General features: G+C 38.9%; 1 protein-coding gene across 1 annotated transcript in view; it reads right to left on the reverse strand.

Annotated features, from left to right (window-relative positions):
• The window catches only part of Baz1b (bromodomain adjacent to zinc finger domain 1B), a 58,022-nt gene that overhangs the window by 4,814 nt on the left and 32,455 nt on the right, over positions 1-20,753 (reverse strand). The window contains exons 10-16 of the mRNA XM_019206730.2: positions 19,031-19,133; positions 17,775-17,873; positions 14,589-14,766; positions 11,470-11,652; positions 5,509-5,656; positions 3,961-4,108; positions 2,079-2,191 (exon numbers count right to left, since the gene is read on the reverse strand). Of these exons, the coding sequence (XP_019062275.1) occupies positions 2,079-2,191; positions 3,961-4,108; positions 5,509-5,656; positions 11,470-11,652; positions 14,589-14,766; positions 17,775-17,873; positions 19,031-19,133 (972 nt within the window). The remainder of the gene's footprint in view (positions 1-2,078; positions 2,192-3,960; positions 4,109-5,508; positions 5,657-11,469; positions 11,653-14,588; positions 14,767-17,774; positions 17,874-19,030; positions 19,134-20,753) is intronic.

The following is a 20,753-nucleotide window of genomic DNA, read 5'->3' on the forward strand; positions in this document are numbered from 1 at the left end:
AAAAAAAAAAAAAAAAAAAAAGTGACTTATGTGAAGGGCCAGGTCTCTTTCTCACCAAATTCAATTCAGGACTGGCCCCAGTCCTGCTTTCCTTCATTTCTGAAGACCACACAGTGAGCCAGGCCACTTCCCTAAAGGCCTTGTGCAGCACAGCAGAGAGTAAGTATGAAGGCACTGAGACTACTTGTGGCTCCAGCTGACAGCAGGCCCTCCACATCAGGCCCACCAAAGACCCTCCATCCTCCCTGGGGAGCAAGCATCACAAGAACGAGCTTTTCCACTAAGCCAACTAAGTAAGGCATTCCTTGGCCTTTCCTTGCTGAAACTCTGGATGGTGGACACAACACCTGGGCAGATGGGGTCAAGACAGGCACAAAGAACCAATGAACAATGCTTTCACTCCATTTCTGACCATCATAACCCGTCACTGACTCTCCTGGGGCCTCTGTTTCAAGACCAGGCTAGTAAGAAAGGAGAAGGGGGGAAGAAGCTGAGGCTCAGGTGCTTGGGCCTTGAGTCACTCTGGGAAGGGCCTGAAAGGTAGAGTAGACAAAAAGCTCTGAAGTAACTAATACTTCTTAGATCCTTTCAGCAAAGTCTCTAGAATCCTAGAGAAGGAACAGTTCCTCAGAAAAAGCAACAATGTGGAGGTGAAAGCAGTCACTGGTTCAAAAATAAACAGAACACAATGCCATGTTCAGAACCTGTTCTCAGACAAATGTGCATCCAATCCCAACTCTTGGTCTTGTCCATTACAAGGACACCTTCCTCACAATGTAGGATTAGCGGACCACCTGTTCACCTACCCTGGGATTCTCAAAAATTTTATCTAGTAAACAAACAAAATGGCCTTCTTGAGAATGGAAGGTGCGGCTGTGCTTGGTGGCACCTGCTTGTAATCCTATCACTTGAGACCTGAGGCAGGAGGATCCCAAGTGCAAGGCCAACTCGGGCTACACAGTGAGATCCTGTCACAGAGAGACAAGACAAAATGCGAGGTGTAACTGGGCACCTCTTGAATATAGGGAAGGAAAAGAACCAATGTACAAGCCCAGCATCCTCAGCTTCTGTTCGTATCACTGAAATACAAAATGGTCACAGCCAAAACAAAACAGATAGCCAAACATCTGCTCATTCTCTGTACACTAAGTATGATCGTTCAGGGCTACTATGATCTTGAAACTACACCATTTTTTCAATCCTGATCAGGAGCCTATTTTCTACTCAAGTATAAAGAGCATGTTTAGGAAAGTTTGGGAAATAGGAAGACTGTCAAAAGGCTGGACTGGCTGGGTGCAATGGCACATACCTCTAATTCCAGCTACTCAGGAGGCTGAGGCAGGAGGATCAAAAGGCTCTTAAGTTCAAGCCCATCTCTCTCTCTCAAATAAAAAATAAAGAATAGGGATTTAGCTCAGTGGAAAGGCCCTGGGTTCCATGGCGGTGATGGGACACCTGTAATCCTAGCACTTGGGAGGTGAAGGTAGGAGGTTTCCTGTGAATATGAGGCCAGTTTGAGCTGCATACTGCAAGAGAGGTCAGAACACGAGAAAGAGGCACTGTGGTGAGCATGACTAATGAGGGTGCCTCTCCTACTGACATCCATCTAGTGAGAACAGCTTTGAATCTTTCTGACATTTTTCCAGATGTGTGAGCCAGGAAAAATCAACCTTCTCTTTTCAAACTATCAAAGCTACACATCTTCCAGGCGAAGAGAAAAGTCACTGTAACCAGAGAGGAAAAAGAAGCAGCAGCACTGCACCAGACCAAAAGGCAGGTAAGGAGATGGTAATAGGACAGGCTGCTTACTCCACACCATTCCCAACCAGCCAGTTCTTAACACGCTCCAAACCCTGAATGCCACTACATCTTAGAGCAGTCAATCTGTCACATGCTGATGTCCTTGAGACCACATCACCTTACTTCCATATAGGCTGATCATGAAGATCATCCTGGAAACCAATTTCAACACATGGCAGTTCAGCCTCAAGAAAGAGGAGACAGCAACACTGACTACTATTTCCAGCCCAGCCATTCTGTGTCAGCTGGGGAGCCTCTGAGGCCAACTGAGCACTTACAGCGCAAACCAGCCACTTCATAATCTTCCTCTTCCTCCTCTTCTTCCTCCTCTTCCCCTGAATCACTCTCATCATCTTCACTGTCCTCAGAGTCAGACTCTTCAGTGTAATTCCTGTGAGGAAAAATCATGTAAGCAGCACAGTTTTATCCCAAAGTGGTCCTGAAAAGGGCTGAAGTCCCCACAGGGATCCCAGTTGCTCTTCAGATGAGACAGAGCTGACGATAAGGGGAGAGGCTCTCCACCTAGCCCAGGAGAGCTTTTCACAGAATGCAAAATGAAGCTCAGTGTATGCCTCCCTCTGTTCAGGTCCGAATGGTTTGGACAAGACACCAATGGCAAAAAAATTCAAGACCAAAATGCAACTGTACCCCTCCTCACACAAAACAATATGAAACACTATTACTTTCGTCTCACAAAAAAGAGCCAGATAAGGTAACATTTCAGGTACTAAAAGCTGCCCCCAACTCTGGGTGGACTGAAAGGATAAACAGAGCCCAGACAGGTGTTACTCCACCTTGATGGCCCACTTCCAGGAGCTGAGACAGCTTGCAGATGACCATGACATCAAAGCAATGGTAATCCCAGCTCAGAGCAGCTGGTCCAAAGCCTCACCACTTCAGAGCAGCATGCCTCATCTCTCTGTAAGTGTAGCTGGAATGGAGTGAGAAATAATCCGGTAATACTGTTAAGTAAGGTCACGATCAAACAGCTCTGCCCTTTATAACAGAGACCACGCCAGGATGCCTATAAGCTGCCCTTTTACAACCTCAAATTTCAATGTGGGAAACAATATTAACTTGGCAAATATTAGGTGTCTCCTCTTTACAAGGTCCTGTGTTTCAACATATTGATACTCAAATGTAGAACAAAGCATCGCCTCTGCTCACAGGGTAATGACCATCTCACGGGAGGCAGCCGTGTACAAAACTAAGTATAAAGGAAGATAGAGGCGCTGAAACCCTGTTTCAGAGATTGAAAGCTGAGCTGTCACAGAGGAGAAACAATGCTAAGGATGTAAAAGACTTTGAAAAAAGGAGTGCAATTTGAGCTACACCATGGGCAGTTTACCTAGTTAGGAGTGCTAGACAGATGGGAGTATTCCCAGATGGGAGGAAGGATGAAAAACAAACAAGTGTGCAGAGGAACTAGAGCTCAAAAAACCTAGGTTAGGGTTGTGCAAGTCTCACAAGTTAGGCTTGAAGGGTGGATTTCATTCTAGAGGCAATAGAAAGATGGAAAGTCTCGTTCAGGAAGGTGAACAGATCTTTGCCTTATGCATACGATTCTGATATTGTTGTAATAGCTGGATGGGTAGAGGGGGAAAGACAGGAGGTAAGGAAGAGAGTGGAAAAGCCACTGACAGAGCCCAGCGATCACACGTGGTGAGAAGGAACAAATAGTAGCAGGGACCGTGAAGAACATAGAATAGGTAAGTAATCCTTAAGACATTTGCACACTGGACTGATAACATTTGGGAAATTAATAAATATATAGAATAAGGGAGACAAAGTCCATGTCCAAGTTGATGTCGAAGTTGTAATCACAACAGGAAAAGGAAATCATAGTTACAGGGAGGGAAGGTAAAATAAGTTAGATGGTAGCCTTTTAGCCATGGCTGGTTGCAAAAGGTAGAGGGAGACAGATATGTATCGTTACCTGAGAAGAAAGTATGATCAAGACCATAGACATGGCTGGGAGTGAAAACTAGAAATGTTAACCTGCAACCAGAATTAGATCAGAGCCCTCTGAGCTTCTACTGAAGCAACATAAATGATAAGGCTCTGTACTCACAAGAGTAGCTTAAAGAGCCTTAGAATTACTCATTTAAATAACTAAAGTTTATCTACTCATTCACTTATATTTAAAAGAAAAATTCTCACCTGCCACGGGAATTGCGCCTGGCAGTAGCAGGCTGGCAAGCTGGGCACTGCCACTCGCCATCTGGTACTTCATAGAGGGCCGGCCTCAGACAAAACAGGTGGAAGGCTTTATTACACTCATCACACAAGATCAGTTTGTCATCCTCACCTGCGGAAAGATAAAACTTGCACAGCATTATCGACAGCACAGAGGCAGTCACTGACTTAGAAGAAAGAATTGCTGACCCTAAGCCAACACCACAGAACAAAAAAAAATCTAGAAATTCCAATCCAGTTTTGAAAAATGCTGTCATTTTCTATAAAGAAATATGGCATAAACCAGAATATAGATAATTTAGAAAAGAGGGCTCCTAGCATGTTTTCCCAAATCTACCCAGGACTAGGACAGGGTGAGGAGTATTTACTGAGAGGCAACAAAAACCAAGTGATGGCTGGTGTGATTCTAAGTCACTTAGGCTTCTTACATTTGAAAATACACTGAATCAGCTTACCATAGTTAATTCTCTCAAACCTTTATTTTATTTTATTTTATTTTTTTAGGAGACAGGGTCTCACTATGTAATTCAGACTGCCCTGGAACTCACTATGTAGCCCAGGCTGGTCTTGAACTCGCAGCGATCCTCCTGCCTCAGCCTCCCAAGTGCTGGGATTATAGGCATGCACCATCACAGCTAGCTCAAACCTTCATTTTTAATCAGCAACTGAAGGATTTTACATAGGATTTTTTTATCCTTGGAAATTATAAACCTTAACCTAATTCATAAAAATAACTTAAGCTACCAAGAAATTAATTACGTGGCTTTTAGCCATGAAGTTCCTTTTGCAGCCATGAGATCTTAAAAGGTCCCAGTCTTAAAACAAATTATTTCCAATGATACGGTCTGTAGAACTCAGTGCTAGAATAACCAAGTCAGCATTTTTGGAATGTACAAAGACTGGCCCCTGCTGGAAGTACCTACCTATCTCACTGCACAGGTAACACATTCTAAATCACAAAATTCAGATGAACTCAATGTGCCCTCTAAATATGTGAAGACTAGAGAGATCAACTGTTTTTTGTTTTTCCTTTTTCTTTTTTGGTACCGGGGATCGAACTTGGGTCCTTGTGCTTGTGAGGTAGGCAGTGGAACCACTGAGCTAAATCCGCGGCCCAAATAACTGCTCTTATTGTATATTCTAAACTGTAGAACAAGCATCTGCTCTGATTCACTAGCATGCAATTTCAAAGACAAACATTTGATAAAACCTCAGGAGAGAGTAAAACTCTGCTCCACCACACTTACAAAGTATGTACACAAAATGCTTTTGTTTTTTTTTTTGTTTGTTTTGAGGCAGGGTCTCACTATGTAGTTGAGACTGACCTGGAACTCACTATGTAGCTCAGGCTGGTCTCGAACTCGCAGTGATCCTCCTGCCTCAGCCTCCCGAGTGCTGGGATTACAGGCGTGTGCCACCATGCCCGGCCACAAAATTCTTTTGGAGAGAAAAGGAGGTCTTGAGACTAGAAGTCCTAATCCCCATACACCCAGATTAGAGATTTAAACATACCTTTCTTTCGACAAACTTTGCATCTGGCATTTTCTGCAGACATATCCCACTTGATACAGGCATCAAGCATCCCAAGTAGAACATGCATTCTGGAAAAAGTTTGAGCTTCACGGATTGCTGTCTTCCACTTTTCCAGGGCAGATGCAACCTAACCAGAGAGTAAACCAGCCAAGATTACTACAATGACCTCAAAACCATGGAAATAGGTGCAGTTCACTTAAAAGATTCTATATCATTTAAAAGTAGGAACCCAAGGGCTGGAGATGTACCTCAGCAATGCTTGCCTGGCAAGCACAAGGTCCTGAGTTCAATCCCCAGCACTGGGGAAAAAATACAAAAATAATAATACAAAGTAGGAACCAAGTACAGGGATGTAAAAGTAAATCAATTGTAAAGTGTTTCCCTAGCATGTACAAAGCCCTGGGTTCAATTTCCCAGCACCACCCAAAAAACAAAAACAAAAACCAATTAAGAATGTTTATGAGCTGCAAATGCCAGGATGCAACAATGTTGTGTACCTGACAAAACTGGTTAACAAGATTAACTGTTTCAGACTAATGTGCACCATAACCCTAGATTACAGGGCCTAAACATGGTAAAGAATCTATAAAGCATTTTGGACAGACCTTAAAGTATTAACTACCTAATAAAAAATGTTCCCTTTGTCTTCTAACTAAAGTAAAAATTTTAAGGTCCTAGGAGTTAGCCTGACTTCATTCTGGACAGTTACTCTCGGCATAACCTATTTTTGTGTTTCCCCATCAACAGAGAGACTATAAATTAAAGAACAATGATCTTCTCTTCTACAGATATTCTAAAGAGGAACAAAATCACCATTTTAGTCATTCATTTATATTACTATTTTGTAAATTGGGGTTTTTTGAGTTTTCAATGTATCTCTTACATAAATGATCAAATGGGCATATATATGTACACAAATATTAATTTAGTGGTAAATGGTCTCAGGTTAAGTAAAAAAACATAACATAGAGGTGGGATTGGGGGGATAGCTGAGGCCCTGGGCTTGATCTCAGACACTGAGGGAAAATAAAAAACATTACCAAAGGTCAAAGAATTGAGCTACCTGTGAGCATTCATTATGATTGAAGGCTGAGGAAAGGGGACAAAGGCTGCCTTTTCTCTTTTCTACAAAAGTACAGAACAGAGAACACTCTATATATAAATTTATGAATAATGAAGATACAATAAACACACAAGTCTACATTTAAATACGGACAACTAATCCAAATCTGTTCAAAAGAATATAGTGTGCTTTTTTGGGGGAGGGGTACTAGGGATCAAACTTGGAACTCTGCACTTGTGAGGCAGGTGGCAGAACCACTAAGCTAAATCCCCAGCCCCATTAAAATACAGTGAGCCTTTTTTTTTTTTTTTTTTTGCAAAAGAATATAAATTTAGGATAAAATGGTTCTTTTTTTTTCACTGTCACCTAAGACTGGTTATGAACTAGATTCAAGTAATCCTCCTGCCTCAGGTTTAACTCTTAAGACCTCTGATAACAGGGGCCGGGGATTTAGCTCAGTGGTTCTGCTGCCTGCCTTGCAAACACAAGGACCTGAGTTCAATCCCCAGTACCAAAAAAAAAAAAAAAACACAAAAAACACTTCTGATAACAAGCAGGGGCTGGACTACAAATGAGCTTAGCTGACCTCTGGTGAGAAGTCAGATGCAGTGCACACATGTGCTGGAGAAAGCAGTCCTATGGACACACAATACTGCTTTATATTTCCTAATTACTTCGTATTCATTATGAAATTTGAGCATCTAAGAACCTCATTAAAATTTTTTTTAGAAATGTGTAAAGATCTTGCTTTCTTTTTTTTTTTAAAAAAAAAGGTCTTAATGATATTATATAACAGGTGGCCTTCTCCTCCGAGGTTCATTCATATAGCTTCTAATAGTACATCATTCCTGCCTCAGCCTCCTGAGTGCTGGTATTATAAATGTGCACCACCATGCCCAGCTCAGCCTCTAATTTTGATGGAAAAACATTAGACACTCCAGATTTGAGAAAATTCTGGGTCTCTTGTTGTATAATATCCCAAATAGTCCAATGTATTAGAAAACAAAACAAAATACCTAGGCATGAATACATACACCTAAAATCCCAGCTATTCTGGAGGTTAAGGGAGGAAAATCAATTGCAAATTTTAGGTCAGCCTGAGCAACTTTGCGAGACCTAACTCAAAATAAAAAATAAAAAAGGTGGGAGGTATATCTCAGTGGTAGAATACCCCTTGGTTTGATGCCAGCCACACACACACAGAGTCCAGTACACTAGCTCAAACCCTTAACACCAGTACTTGAGAGGCTAAGGGAGAAGACACATGAATGATCTGAAGGCCAACCTGGGCTATATAGTGAGATCCCGTCTCAAAAATACAAACAAGCAAGACTTTAAAAAATCTTGTACATTCCAGGCAATGTTTTTAAAAATAAACATCGGCAAGCTGAAATTTTCACTCAACACTGATGGTACCCAGTAAAAACCTTGGGTTCTACAGTGCTGTTGGAGCCTAGCTACATTATTCTGGTAGAAACTCAAATTCTCCAGCATATAATGTTTAAATAAAGTTAATTCTTAGTTAGAAGTAGGTATAACAAACCAAAAGGGAAGGGTCATACATGCAAATCACTGTTCCCTTGCTTAACCCTAGGAAAGATGATTATCCTTTCTTGGGAGAGATATAACGAGGCTTCTATAAAAAACAATTCAAAATGGAAAACCAAGAGCTAGATGCCTTCTAAAATTGGAAGGATACATAAAATTCACATGGTGCCTGTACAAGAATGAGAGACAAATTCATAAGGTGTTCCTTATTTTCTGAAATATCAACAGTATCCCATAAATATGTACAATGACTGTGTGCTAATTTTTAAATATGTGAGGAGATGGAAATGCTAACTACTCTGATCATTATATGCTGCATGGCTGGGGATTTAGCTCAGTGGTTCTGTTGCCTGCCTTGCAAGCGCAAGGACCCGAGTTCCATCCCTGGTAAAAAAAAAAAAAAAAAAAAAAAATCCACACACATTATATGATGTATATATGTACTGAATTAACCACACTGTACTCCAGAAATTTATACAATTAAAATAAATAAAATTCAATTAAGAATAAAATGGAAAAATATATAACAGGTTGTCAGGGAAAATGCAACCAAAGTAAGAGAGAGCCAAACAAAAGCCAGCATTTTGTCAAATTATCTTTCCCATATGATTCAAAGAAACAAAGTAGCCTTAAATTCTTGTGATAATCTATTATCATAAAATGATTAAAAAGACAAACTACTTTCATAAATAAGAAAAATGGAGTCCACATTAGAGAATAGCAAACTCATGCAAAGCCTAGTACCAGCTGGAAAACCGTGGCCCTTGCTAAGTGGAAACTTTCAAAGCAAAGGACAGTGAAAAATCTCCAAGCTGGCGTGAAGCTGCTCTGTGAACTATGGGGCACAATGCCGTGTTCACACAGAACGTGCTCCAGCCATTCAATGCCGTAAGACTGACTTCCCACTTCTGTGCTGTGTCTGGACCTGGGAGGGGCAGGTTCCCCCAGCCAAGACAAGGAACAAGTGCTCTGAAAAGCTAAGCAGAACATGCTTCAGAGGACTGGTTTCTCCTCATATTCAAAAAGGGCTTAATGAGAATTCTACATATACTAGTTAGTTCTCAGAAGAAAATGTTAAAGGAAAAGAAACTGCAAGCAAAGATGGCCCTCTTGGAAAGAACTTATGAAGAAAGATTCATGGTAAAGAACCAAGTTAGAAATAAAACCTACACAGCATTCAACAAGATACAAATGCCCAATGAATGAAGGGGACTAGATAACCATTTGGTATCTTAGATCTAGTATCTCCAATGTCATTTACAAGGTTACCTAGATGCTAAGCAGACATTAGAAGGAATATAGGAAGGTGACAACTTATCAAAGGAAGACAACATACACTCGAAGTCCTAGATTGTGAATTAAACCTTTATCTAGGCTGAACATTTTGTTCTCTGCTCTGCCTCTTACCCAAAGTTATCTTCCCTATATAACCCATCACCTGTGGCCTCAGGAAGAAGAGGGGGAATGACGACTATGTATAAATATTTGAGGTGTTTTAGCAAGAAAGGTAGGTTCAATTCCGTATAAACTGGAAGAACAAACTAGAACTAGCTGTCAGTGACAAAGAGGCCAATTTCAGTTCAAAGAAAAGACCTATGCCACTCCTTCATCAACCTGATAATTTCTACTTATTCTTTAAAACTCAGTTTCTCATTTACCTCCTGAGAAATTTTCTCTAATAGGCCCTAGCAGCTAAGCTCTGTTCGCTGACACAGATGGCTCCTGACTTAACAGGTTCAACTTCCGATGTTCAGACCTTAAGACAGTGAAAAAGTGCTATTGTTAGTAGAAGACTTCAAAACTGAACCTTTTGCTAGGCTAATGATACGGAACAATATTCTCTGATGCTGCTGGGCAGGACCTGTAAGGCACAGTCCTGTCAGCTACATAATCACAAGTGGGAAACACCCAAGGGCCTATGGTACACTGTGCTAAGCTACGATGTGGCTGGGTTAGGTGTATACAGCGTATTTTCAGATTAACAGTAGGAGGGTGGAGGTCTAGAGGGATATGGAGGCTTTGTGAACTCCTATGCTTGTCCGATACTTCTCTTCTATCTGGCTGCTTCTGAATTGTGTTCAGAATAATCTTGTGAGCTAAGTAAAATGCTTCCCTGAGTTCTGTGAGCCATTTTAGGAAAGAAGGGATCATGAAAACCCTCAATTTATAGTTGGTATAGGTAACAACCTGGGACGGGGATCCGGAGGGGAATCTTATGAGACTGACTCCTTGACTTGTGGGATCTGACACAAATGCCATTGAAGAGCAGAGCAGACAGTATGGGGACTGAATTGAATTTACCACTCAGTGTTGGTAAAGAATTGGAGAATTGTTTGCTATGGAAGAAACTCACATATATATCACAGCAGAATTATGTTGGCTGGAGGAATGCTTTTCTTTACTGGACTAGCCCTCAGCCTTAAAAAGACTTGTGGCATGCGCTAAACCATGCATGAATCTTGAGGACAGAGTCCCAGTCATATACGCAGGGTTTCCACTTCTATGAGGTTTCTAACAGGAGTCAAATTCAGAGATAGAGTGGTGGTTACTAGGGGCTGGGGGAGGAATTGGGAGGTTAATGTTTAGTGTGTGTAGTGTCAGGCTGGGAAGATGGAAAAATTCTAGAAATGGATGGTGGTGCTATCTGTAATATTGAGTCTAGGACTATACATATAAAATGGTAAATTCCACATTCATGTACATTATAAAAAATATTAAAATATTTTAATAACCACGATCACCTTCTAAAAGAGAAGTTAATTCTGGTAAGAAGGGGTTTAGGGTACACCCCTTCTGTACCTCTGCTCCACAGACCAATGTGCAAACCACAAATCTAGTGGAAATTACCATTTAAAAACAGGACAGCTGGGAGTGTTGGTGCATTCCTGTAATCCCAGCACTCAGGAGGATGGCAGCAAGTTCAAGGCCAGCCTAGGCTATAGCTGAATTCAAGGACAGTATCAACTACACAATGAGACCCGGTCTTAAAATTCTTTCCTTTCCCAAAACCAACCGGGAACAACACTGGCTCAGAACACAGTGCTTACAAGCAGCTCAAAGGACAAGGATAAACGTCTTTAAAAGCAAATTACACTCTTCTACTCAATAATAAAACTACAATGGTATCTTGTTTTATGAATATAATTTTATGATTTTGGGAAAGATATCTGTGTTTTTGTGTATGGAAGATGGTTATGGTCATGTTTGTTACTTGATGTGGAGTTTTCGAATGGAATCAAAACTCTGCCAAATATTTTTGTTTGTGAACCAAACTGTTCATAAAAAGAAGTGTTCATGAAATGAGGTATTACTGTTCAACAGCTAAGTACCTTTTCTTCTTCTGCCACTTTTTTCTCTTCGTCTACTTCCTCAGTTTTTAATGAATCTTCACTTTGGACTTTTCTTCTCTTTTGCTTGGGAGCCATGAAGCCTTGAAGAAATTTTTTGATGACACTGGCCTGAAGAGCAATAACACACTCACCAAAATCCTTGAGTTTCTCCAGTGAAATGACCTAAGAAAATTATTTTAAAACTAGGTTAAAAGAAAGCTAAGAAAAAGATGAAAAAAGTCTGTCTTTTGTTTTTTTGGAGACAGGGCCTCACTATTTAGTTCAGGCTAGCCTTGAATTTACTATGAAACCCAGGCTGGCCCCAAACTTCAGGCAATCCTCCTGCCTCAGCCTCCAAAGTGCTAAAAGTCTACCTTTAAAGTAAAATCAATATAGGTTCAAATATCAAAAGGGCCACATGACATGATAAAGCTGTATTCCTTAGTCTACTGGATAAATTATGTATTTCAAAGTAGTTGACTACTTCCAGAGATTTCCTCTACTTTAGGAAGTATGCTGAGAAAGTATTCTTTAACAACACTGAGTAGTATGCTGAAATGTCATGTACTTCATCAGGCTGTTCAGCAACTGCCAACTATCTACCATGGGCAAGCTATGGTCTTAATGTAAAGACAAAATGAGAAGAAAGATACGTGCTTTAGATACTCAATCTCCTCTAGGCCTCACATCTGTTTTATGTATGAGGAAAACGGGAGCCAAATCAATTCATCAAAATCATGCTTGTAAGGGTGGGTGTGGTGGCGCATGCTGTAATCCCAGCGCTCAGGAAGCTGAGGCAGGACGATCTCTGTGAGTTTGAGACCAGCCTGAGCTACACAGTGAGTTCCAGGTCAGTCTCAACTACATAGTGAGACCCTGTCTCAAAAACAAAACAAACAAAAAAAAATCATGCTTATAAACACTGCATACTATCTTGTCAGTTACACAAGGCATGCCAATTAAGAAATACCATTTTTGGGCCAGGGATTTAGCTCAGTGGCACCGCAGCTGCCTTCCAAGGTCCTGAGTTTGATCCCTGGTACCAAAAGGGGGAAAAAATTCCATTTTTGTGGCCATAAAGAATAATCTTATGCCATATCTGTTAGGGAAAAATAGTAAACGTGTAACATTTGAAACTGGCAAGATAATTTAGGATAAATTTTTCAAAACACATTAAAGGGCTGGGGATTTAGCTCAATGGTGCTGTGCCTGCCTTGCAAGCAGAAGGTACTGAGTTCGATCCCTGACACAAATAAATAAATACAAACAAAGGTTTAAATCTGATTTTCCAGGAAATGTATGAAGAATTCATTGCTATGCTAATCAAACAACTTACATATGTAAGATGTTATATATAATTTACTAGTTCTAATAAGAGAAACATAGACTATGTAAAAAATTAAAATTTTAACTAGAGAAAATTAGGAAAAAGATCCAATGTCCAGCAAAATCATTCAACTAAAGAACACACATGTCAAAAAGCTGGGAGTGGTGGCAAGCATTTATAATCCTACCTACTTAGCCAGCCGAAGTAGAAAAATTAAGACTTCAAGGCCAACCTGGACAACATAGAGGCCAGCCTCAAAAAAAAACGGGCCAGGGATTTTGCTCAGTGGTTCTGCCGCCTGACTCACAAGAGCAAGGTCCTGAATTTGATCCCCAGTACCAAAAAAAAAGAAAAAAGAAAAAAAGGCTGTGCATAGTGATCCACACCTTTAATCCCAACACTTGAGAAGCTGAGCCAGAAGAGCCTGAGTTTGAGGCTAGTTGGGTTACAGGACTACACAGCAAGACCCTGTCTCAAAACCACCCCCTCTAAAGAATATACATGCCATAGTGGGTACAAATAGGCACCCTCAGGATCTGCAGGAGACTGGTCCAGGAACATACCCCATCTCTCCCCCATATCAATATCCATGATATTTGAGTCCCTCATATAAAATGGCATAGTATTTCCACATAATCTACACACGTCTTTCTATATATTCAAAGAAGCTCTAGATGGTTTATACCTAACACAGTGTGCTATGTAAATAGTTTAACATAATGTTTACCCAATAATGACAAAAAATCCTGAATACACTCAGTATAGTTGTCATTTTTTCTTGAATATTTTCCATTAAGGTTAACTGTGTGGATGCAGATGGACAGAGGGCTGACTGTAATTTGAAAAGATCCACAAACATTTACGATTTAAAATCAATTTTAAAAACTTTAATAGCTGATGGATAATATTTTCCAGTCCTCTCTTCAGCTGTAAAAGGTCTGCCATTACTGGTAAAGGTTTTTCTGAGCAATAAATGGCAGGGCTATAAATGAGCCTTAAATGCAGGCCACTTAATACTATGACTGATGTTCAGCATAAAACAACTCTCCTGAGGTAAGTGGGTATAAAGAATGGTCAAAAGCAGGATAAACAAACACGTGTCACACATCAAGGCATTAGGTATCACAAGGAAAGATATGTTAAATGACAATATAATGACTATGGCTTGACTACCAATTTTTTTTTTCTTAATAGCAAAACATTTATTGATACATTTTAGGCATATATAATACTCATCATGGGGAATTTGCACCTGTACATGAAATATCCCATCTTTTTTCCCCTTCCCATGTACAAAAGCTTTGTTTCTATCTTTACTTTTTTTCTTGTCCCTTCCTTCATTTCTCCCTCCCTCCTCCCTTGTTCCCCTTGTCATCTGAACATTTTCTGCCCATTTCCCAGTATCTATTATATATTTTAGTCCTTATTTCTATTTTCAGTTTCTCATACCAGAAAAACAACGCAGTATTTTAAATGTGTGTGTCCAATTTATTTCACTTGAGAGTATGGTCTCAATTGACCACCAATTTTCACTGAAATGAATAGATAAGGTTTTTTTTCCCAAACAAAAGTTTTGAACCAACTACCAAAAATTTTTTTTTTAAAGTATCAGCAAAAGATGAAAAGGGGAAAGAAATCTATGTATATAAAAAATTTCTGCTTTTATATTCAAGACAAATTCAAATTTATCATTTCTAGGGTTATCTTGAGAAGTCAAACAGTGTCAAGGACTAATTTCAAACTGAACTCCCGTATGTACCAGATCTCTAAGGGTGTTTTCTTTTACTCTTACCCGAGCTTCAAATTCTGAAGTTTCTTCCACATATCCAAGTCCTCCTTTCTGCAACCTTGTTGCAACTTCAATGAGATCACTCCTCAGGAAATTTAAGAGCTCCTGGTTGCCATCACAGGATTTCAGACCTAAATTTGGCTTCCGAGCCAGATGAATAGAGTGAATAACGTCTTGGTACCTAGAAGAATAAAAGTGGGCAAAGGAAAAGGGAAAATGAACTTATGAAAGTGCTAAGTTTTAATTAGTCAAATGATGTGTTTTATGTCTAGAAGACTCATTTAAATTTTTTTATTTCTCCTTGGTATTTATTAGTAGTCTCATGTTTCTTATATAACATTGCAAATTTCTCTTATTTCTTGCTTCCTTCTAAAAACATTTATCCTGTATTTGATAATTCCAATGTCTGGCAAATACTGCTTTCCTAATTCTCATTCATGTTGCTCTTCATTACATATTTTGTGACTTTTTGTTTACCATGGGCTTCCTGGAATTTCATCTGTGGGAACTGTTAGTAGGCCTTGTTTGATGCACTCTTCCAGAGAACTTGTATTTGTTAGTTGCAAGAAGTTGCTAGCAACCTGGGATAACTCTAAATTGTCTGCTTAGAATGCATTATCACACTAAGAGATGCAAATGTAAGTGGAAAACCTGAACAAATACTTTCAGAACAGATCACCTTCACAGAAAAATTAATTGATCTTCTAACAATAAAGACTGACTCCTATAAGACTCTACACCCTGGGTGGGCCACAGACTACTGTGACTTCCTGCAAAATGGAAACTAAAGCTCAGTAGCATCTTAAATAAACTTTTTTGTCTTTATAATGAAGATTTTTAACATTATTTTTTCTCTGAATATAACTCCACCATATCCCACTGTTTTGTATTGTTTTTGGTAGCACTGGGGATTATACCCACAGCCTTTACACTGAGTAGTATCCCAGCCCTCTTCTTATTTTAGTATATGTGCTGCTGAAAAGCAAGCATGAGCCCTTTTCTAATTTTGAGACAGGATCACCATAAGTCACTAAATTGCCAAGGCTACACTTGAATAGTGTGATTCCCCTGCCTCAGCACGTCCAGCCCCACTGGTTTTCTTATAAAGGAGATTCCTTTGCTTTCTAGATGTTATATAATTTTTCTTTGGTCTAAGTCATATCTAGGAATATATTTGTTAGTAGCAGTTAAGATCTTTTTGGTCTCCATTACAGAATTTATTTCTAATATCATTACAATTTGACTAGAAAATGTATCCTATAAGTTTTCTTTTTGGTTGGGTGGGGTTTGAAGTCAGGGACACCTTGAGCTAGGCAAGTGCTCAACCACTGAGTTATACTGCTACCCCTAAAAATAAGTCTACTTTTAAAATTTATTGAGCTGGGTATGGTGAAACACACCTGCAATCCATCCCAGTACTTGGGAGGCTGAGGCAGGAGGATTGCCATGAGTTCGAAGCCAATCTGGGCTACATAGTGAGCTCAAAGCTAGCTTGCCCTACAAAGCAAGACCCTGATTCAAAAAATAAATTTTAAAAAATTGATGCAATTATTTTTGTAGCTAGGTATTATTTTACAAATGTTCAATGAATATAATTTTTCTATCTGCCCTAGTACCCTTTAACTCACTTTTATGTATATCCCTCATCATTTATATATTCTTATAAACACCTTATATATTTATATTTTTCAAATATGAACCTGAAATGGTATGTTAAACATTATCCTATTCCCTTAATTTTCCTCAAGAGGAAACAACTAAAATAACCATAATAAGTGAATGGATAAGTCGGGGTAAATTCAGTAATACAGGCTGGGGATTTAGCTCAGTAACATATAAATTTGTGGAACATTATACAAAAAAGGAGGGGCCAGGGATTTAACTCAGTGGCAGTGTACCTGGCCTCACAAGAGCAAGGTCCTGAATTCATTCCTCAATATGGGGGGGAATGGAGTGCAGCTACTAGAAAACAAAACAAAACACAACACTAGATGACACTTTAGCAAGGAAAATATATCCCAAACTGCTTGATAGCCTTTAAAAAGTTCAAAATCAAGCTAGATAGAAAACAAAACCAACCCACAAGAGCTTAAAAAAAAAACATGGTTTAAGAAAAGCTACTGACTGTAGCAAGGTCCGGAGTTTGATCCCCAGTACCCCCCACCAAAAAAAGAAGAGGTACTGTAAATCTGTAACACGTATCTATCAAATGTCATTATCAAAGGAAAGAAATTATCATATATACGTATTTGTTTTTTCTGGTGCCGGCACTGGGGACTGAACCCAGGGCCTTGCACTGAGTTACATCCCCAGCCCTTTCTAATTTGTTCTGAAGCAAGGTCTTGCTAATTTGCCCAGGTTGGGCTAGAACTTGGGTGATCCTCCTGCCTCAGCTTCCCAAAGTGCTAAGATTATATAGGTGTGTGCCACCATGCCTAGCTACTATATCTGTATTCCACTGTGTGTGGATATTTACATTTTCTTTGTCTTTCTTAATCTGCCCAGATGCATCTGTATTAAGATTTTGAGTATTACGCTAATTAAGGTACACATTAAACAGAGGCATAAGATCATATGATACATCTATTATTACTTACAGAGTCTAGTGGTGTAGCAAAGGATGTACTTAGTGATATTACTGTCTCTTCACTCAAAACCTACATTCAGCCATGAAAATGCAATGATGAGCCGCTCTACTCCAAAAACCTTACAATGGCTTTTGACAGAAACAACGTAAAGAAACTACACTAAAAAATTTAGAGTGGATGTTATTTTGTAGTCACACGGGTTTTACTACTTTTTAAAGATATAATATAGCTGGGGGGGATTTAGCTCAGTGGTGCTGCTGCCTACCTTGCAAGCACAAGGTCCTGAGTTCAATCCCCAGTACAAAAAAATGTGTGTGCATGTGTATGTGTGTGTGTATTACAAATATAAAATTCACCATTTTAAAGCAACTATGTCATGAGATTTTTATGCTACTCCAACTCATCTCCATTACCCCACAGATCCCATACCTATCAGCAGCCAGTACTCCAAAATCTCCCCCTTCACCAACCCCTGGCAACCAATAATCTTATTTTCTCTGTAGTTGCCTATTTTAGGTTTTCCAGATAAATGGAATCACATAATGCATAATATTTATGTCCAGCTTTTTTTACTTAGCAGAAGCAAAGTGAAAAATCCTACCTCTTCTCTAGTCTCTCTTTAAGTTGACTTTCTCTTATTCCCTGAGGATGAAGACAGTTCAGCAACTCATCTAGCTCCTTCTGACTATCACATAAAAACCTACAGAGACAAAAACAGATATCACAACTCTGAAAAACAATCAAGATCAAACACTGAGTAAGGAATATAGGGCTGGTGGTAGGAGACAGAAAAGTAGAATTCCAAATCTGTTCAGTCTAGTATCTATAATCAAAATAAATATTTTACTGTTTCCATAAGACCTAAAGTTAGCTTTATCCTACCACACTGGATCCAATGTTTCCTACTACAATAAATAATGCAACAAAATTTATAAAGTTAATAAAAACACTTCTGCATATGCCTTAAAAACTAACCCTATACCCAAAACTAAAGACAAATGGTCATTAAAGCAGTAACAACAAAAACACTCAATGTGATCAAAAGTAGAAGAGACTCTCAAAATTTAGCGCCTCAACCAAGAAACTAAAGTGCGTATATGGCTGGGGATTTAGCTCAGTGGTTCTGCTGCCTGCCTCGCAAGTGCAGGGACCCAAGTTCGATCCCTGGTACCCCCAAAATAAATAAATAATAAAAAAATAAAAAATAAAAAGCTAAAAAATAAGTGCATACAAAAGATAGTTAATGGTATATATACTTCAATTAATAAAATTTAAACTTATTTTCAATTAGGTTATATTTATAAGCTATGAATAACTATTATGAATAAATTTTATTTAATAAAATCTAATTCAGAAAAATTCTAAATACTTCTACTCCCAAATAGCTTTAAGAACATTTCTACTGCTATGTGAGATTCAAATTATAGAGGAAGATGGGCCGGGGATTTAGCTCAGCGATTTGGTGGCCTGTCCCGCAAGCGCAAGGACCTAAGTTCGATCCCTGGTACCAAAAAAAAACAAAAAAAAACACAAAAAACACCAGATTATAGAGGAAGAAAATCAAATTCTAAGCCTTGAGTAAAACAAATGTCAGCTTATTAAAAATCAGATTTTTGAAGCTGGGGATTTAGCTCAGTAGTGCCATCACCTGCCTAGCTTGCACACGCAAGGTCAGGAGTTCCATCCCCAGCACACCATCCCCAAAATAATCAGATTTTTTAAAAGAAAAAGCAATGAGTTTTGATATACAAGAAATCAATGTGACACAAAGCATCCTTAACAGATAGATAGTCATTATATTAAATACTTCCTTCCTCAAGGAAAAAGAGCGAGCCACCAAGAGAATGCTCACATTACCATAGGTTCTGTCCTTGTTTGGGTATAGTGGTCTCCACAGCAATTTCTAGTGTTGATCGATGTGTGTTCATACTTGCATTTTTGCCTAAGTTTGCTTTCTTACCTAAGAAAAATGTAAACATTAAGTTGTGATACAGTAAATACCCAATTCTTAGTTTTAAACCTAACCAGAACCCAGTGCCAAATCCAACAACTAATAACACAAATACTGCCTGTTAAACATGGTATGTGTAGTAGATGCTTATTTACTACAATGGTTCAACTTAAGTTTTTTTACTTTACGATGGTACAAAAGTGACATCAACAGAAACTGTACTTCAAATTTTCATCTTTTCCTATGGTTGCAGTCTACAGTGTACTACTATGATCCTAATCTATGCCACTGGATTAAGTTAGATGCATTAAATTCTGTTTTTTTTTTTTGTTCTGAGATAGTCTCACTATGTAAGTTGAGGCTGACCTTGAACTCACAATGTATGTAAATCCAGGCTGGCCTCAGACTCAGTGATTCTCTTGCCTTAGCCTCCCAAGTGCTACAATTACAAGCGAGCAATACCAAGCCTGGCTATTAAATGCATTTTTACATACAAAAATTCCAAATTTTAATGGGTTTATTGGGCAGTAAACCCATCATAAACTGAGACGCATCAATATTTACCCTCTACAACTGAATATTTACTTTACAGTTAAAACTTTAAGAATGCTGTGACAAAGAATAGAGGATGTTGGCCTAACTATAACAAAGCAAATAATTTATCCCTTTTATATGATTTTTGTTGTTGTTTTTTGAGATATGGTCTCACTATGTAGTTCGGGCTGGCCTTGAACTCACTATGTACCCTAGGCTGGTCTCAAATTCATGGCAATCCTCCTGCCTCAGCCTCCCAAGTAAACCACGTCATGTCTTACTGCAAGAAAGTTTTGAAACACATTATAAAACAATCCTTCATCCAGTTGGAATCACTCCCAAGTCTGAAGATCCTGACTCCACTGTGAACTCCTCTGACCTCATCTGCCTATTTATAACTATAATTTAACCAAACTAGATATTTCTGCAAGGTGACCTACATCTACACACAATATAAAAATACAACATAAAAAACATACAGTTTTGACCTTTATTTTTTAAATTTATAGTAGTTTCCTTATTTAATAATTTTGTAAGTTTAAAGTTTGGGTTCAGAGTTTTTCTACGATGAAATATTACTTTCTTAAAAAGTGAAGATTTCTCAAAACAATATGATGTATGTGTGAGAAGCAATTTTCACTGGGCTTTACTAACCCAGTGGCTCTAACAGAGAACAATGCTGCCTCCCAGGAGACATTTGGTGATGAGACTGGAGACATATTTGAGTTTACTACTGACATCTAGTGGGTAGAGAGGCCAGGCGGGTTGTTCAATATCCTACAAAAAATGCATGGGGTAATTCCTACTACAAAGAATCATGCGACAAAATGTTAAGTAACACTGGGTTTAGAAGTCTGGCATCTCATGTTTACATTTGTTTTTTTAATTTCATGAAATTCACAACATATATAATTCAAGAGAGACCTATCTTTGAGTCATTTATTTCCAGGTAAGTACTAGCTATCTTGCTGTTTCCTCTTACTAGAATGGTTAAATGACATTCGGGATGTTGTCTTTCTGGTTTGCTGCTATACTACCACACACACATTAAAAATTGCTTCGCACCTAAGAGATGCTCCCTAGATACTGAGTAAC

This window comes from Fukomys damarensis, unplaced genomic scaffold (assembly GCF_012274545.1).
Source record: "Fukomys damarensis isolate Sample0158 unplaced genomic scaffold, DMR_v1.0_HiC HiC_scaffold_17, whole genome shotgun sequence".
NCBI lineage: Eukaryota > Metazoa > Chordata > Mammalia > Rodentia > Bathyergidae > Fukomys > Fukomys damarensis.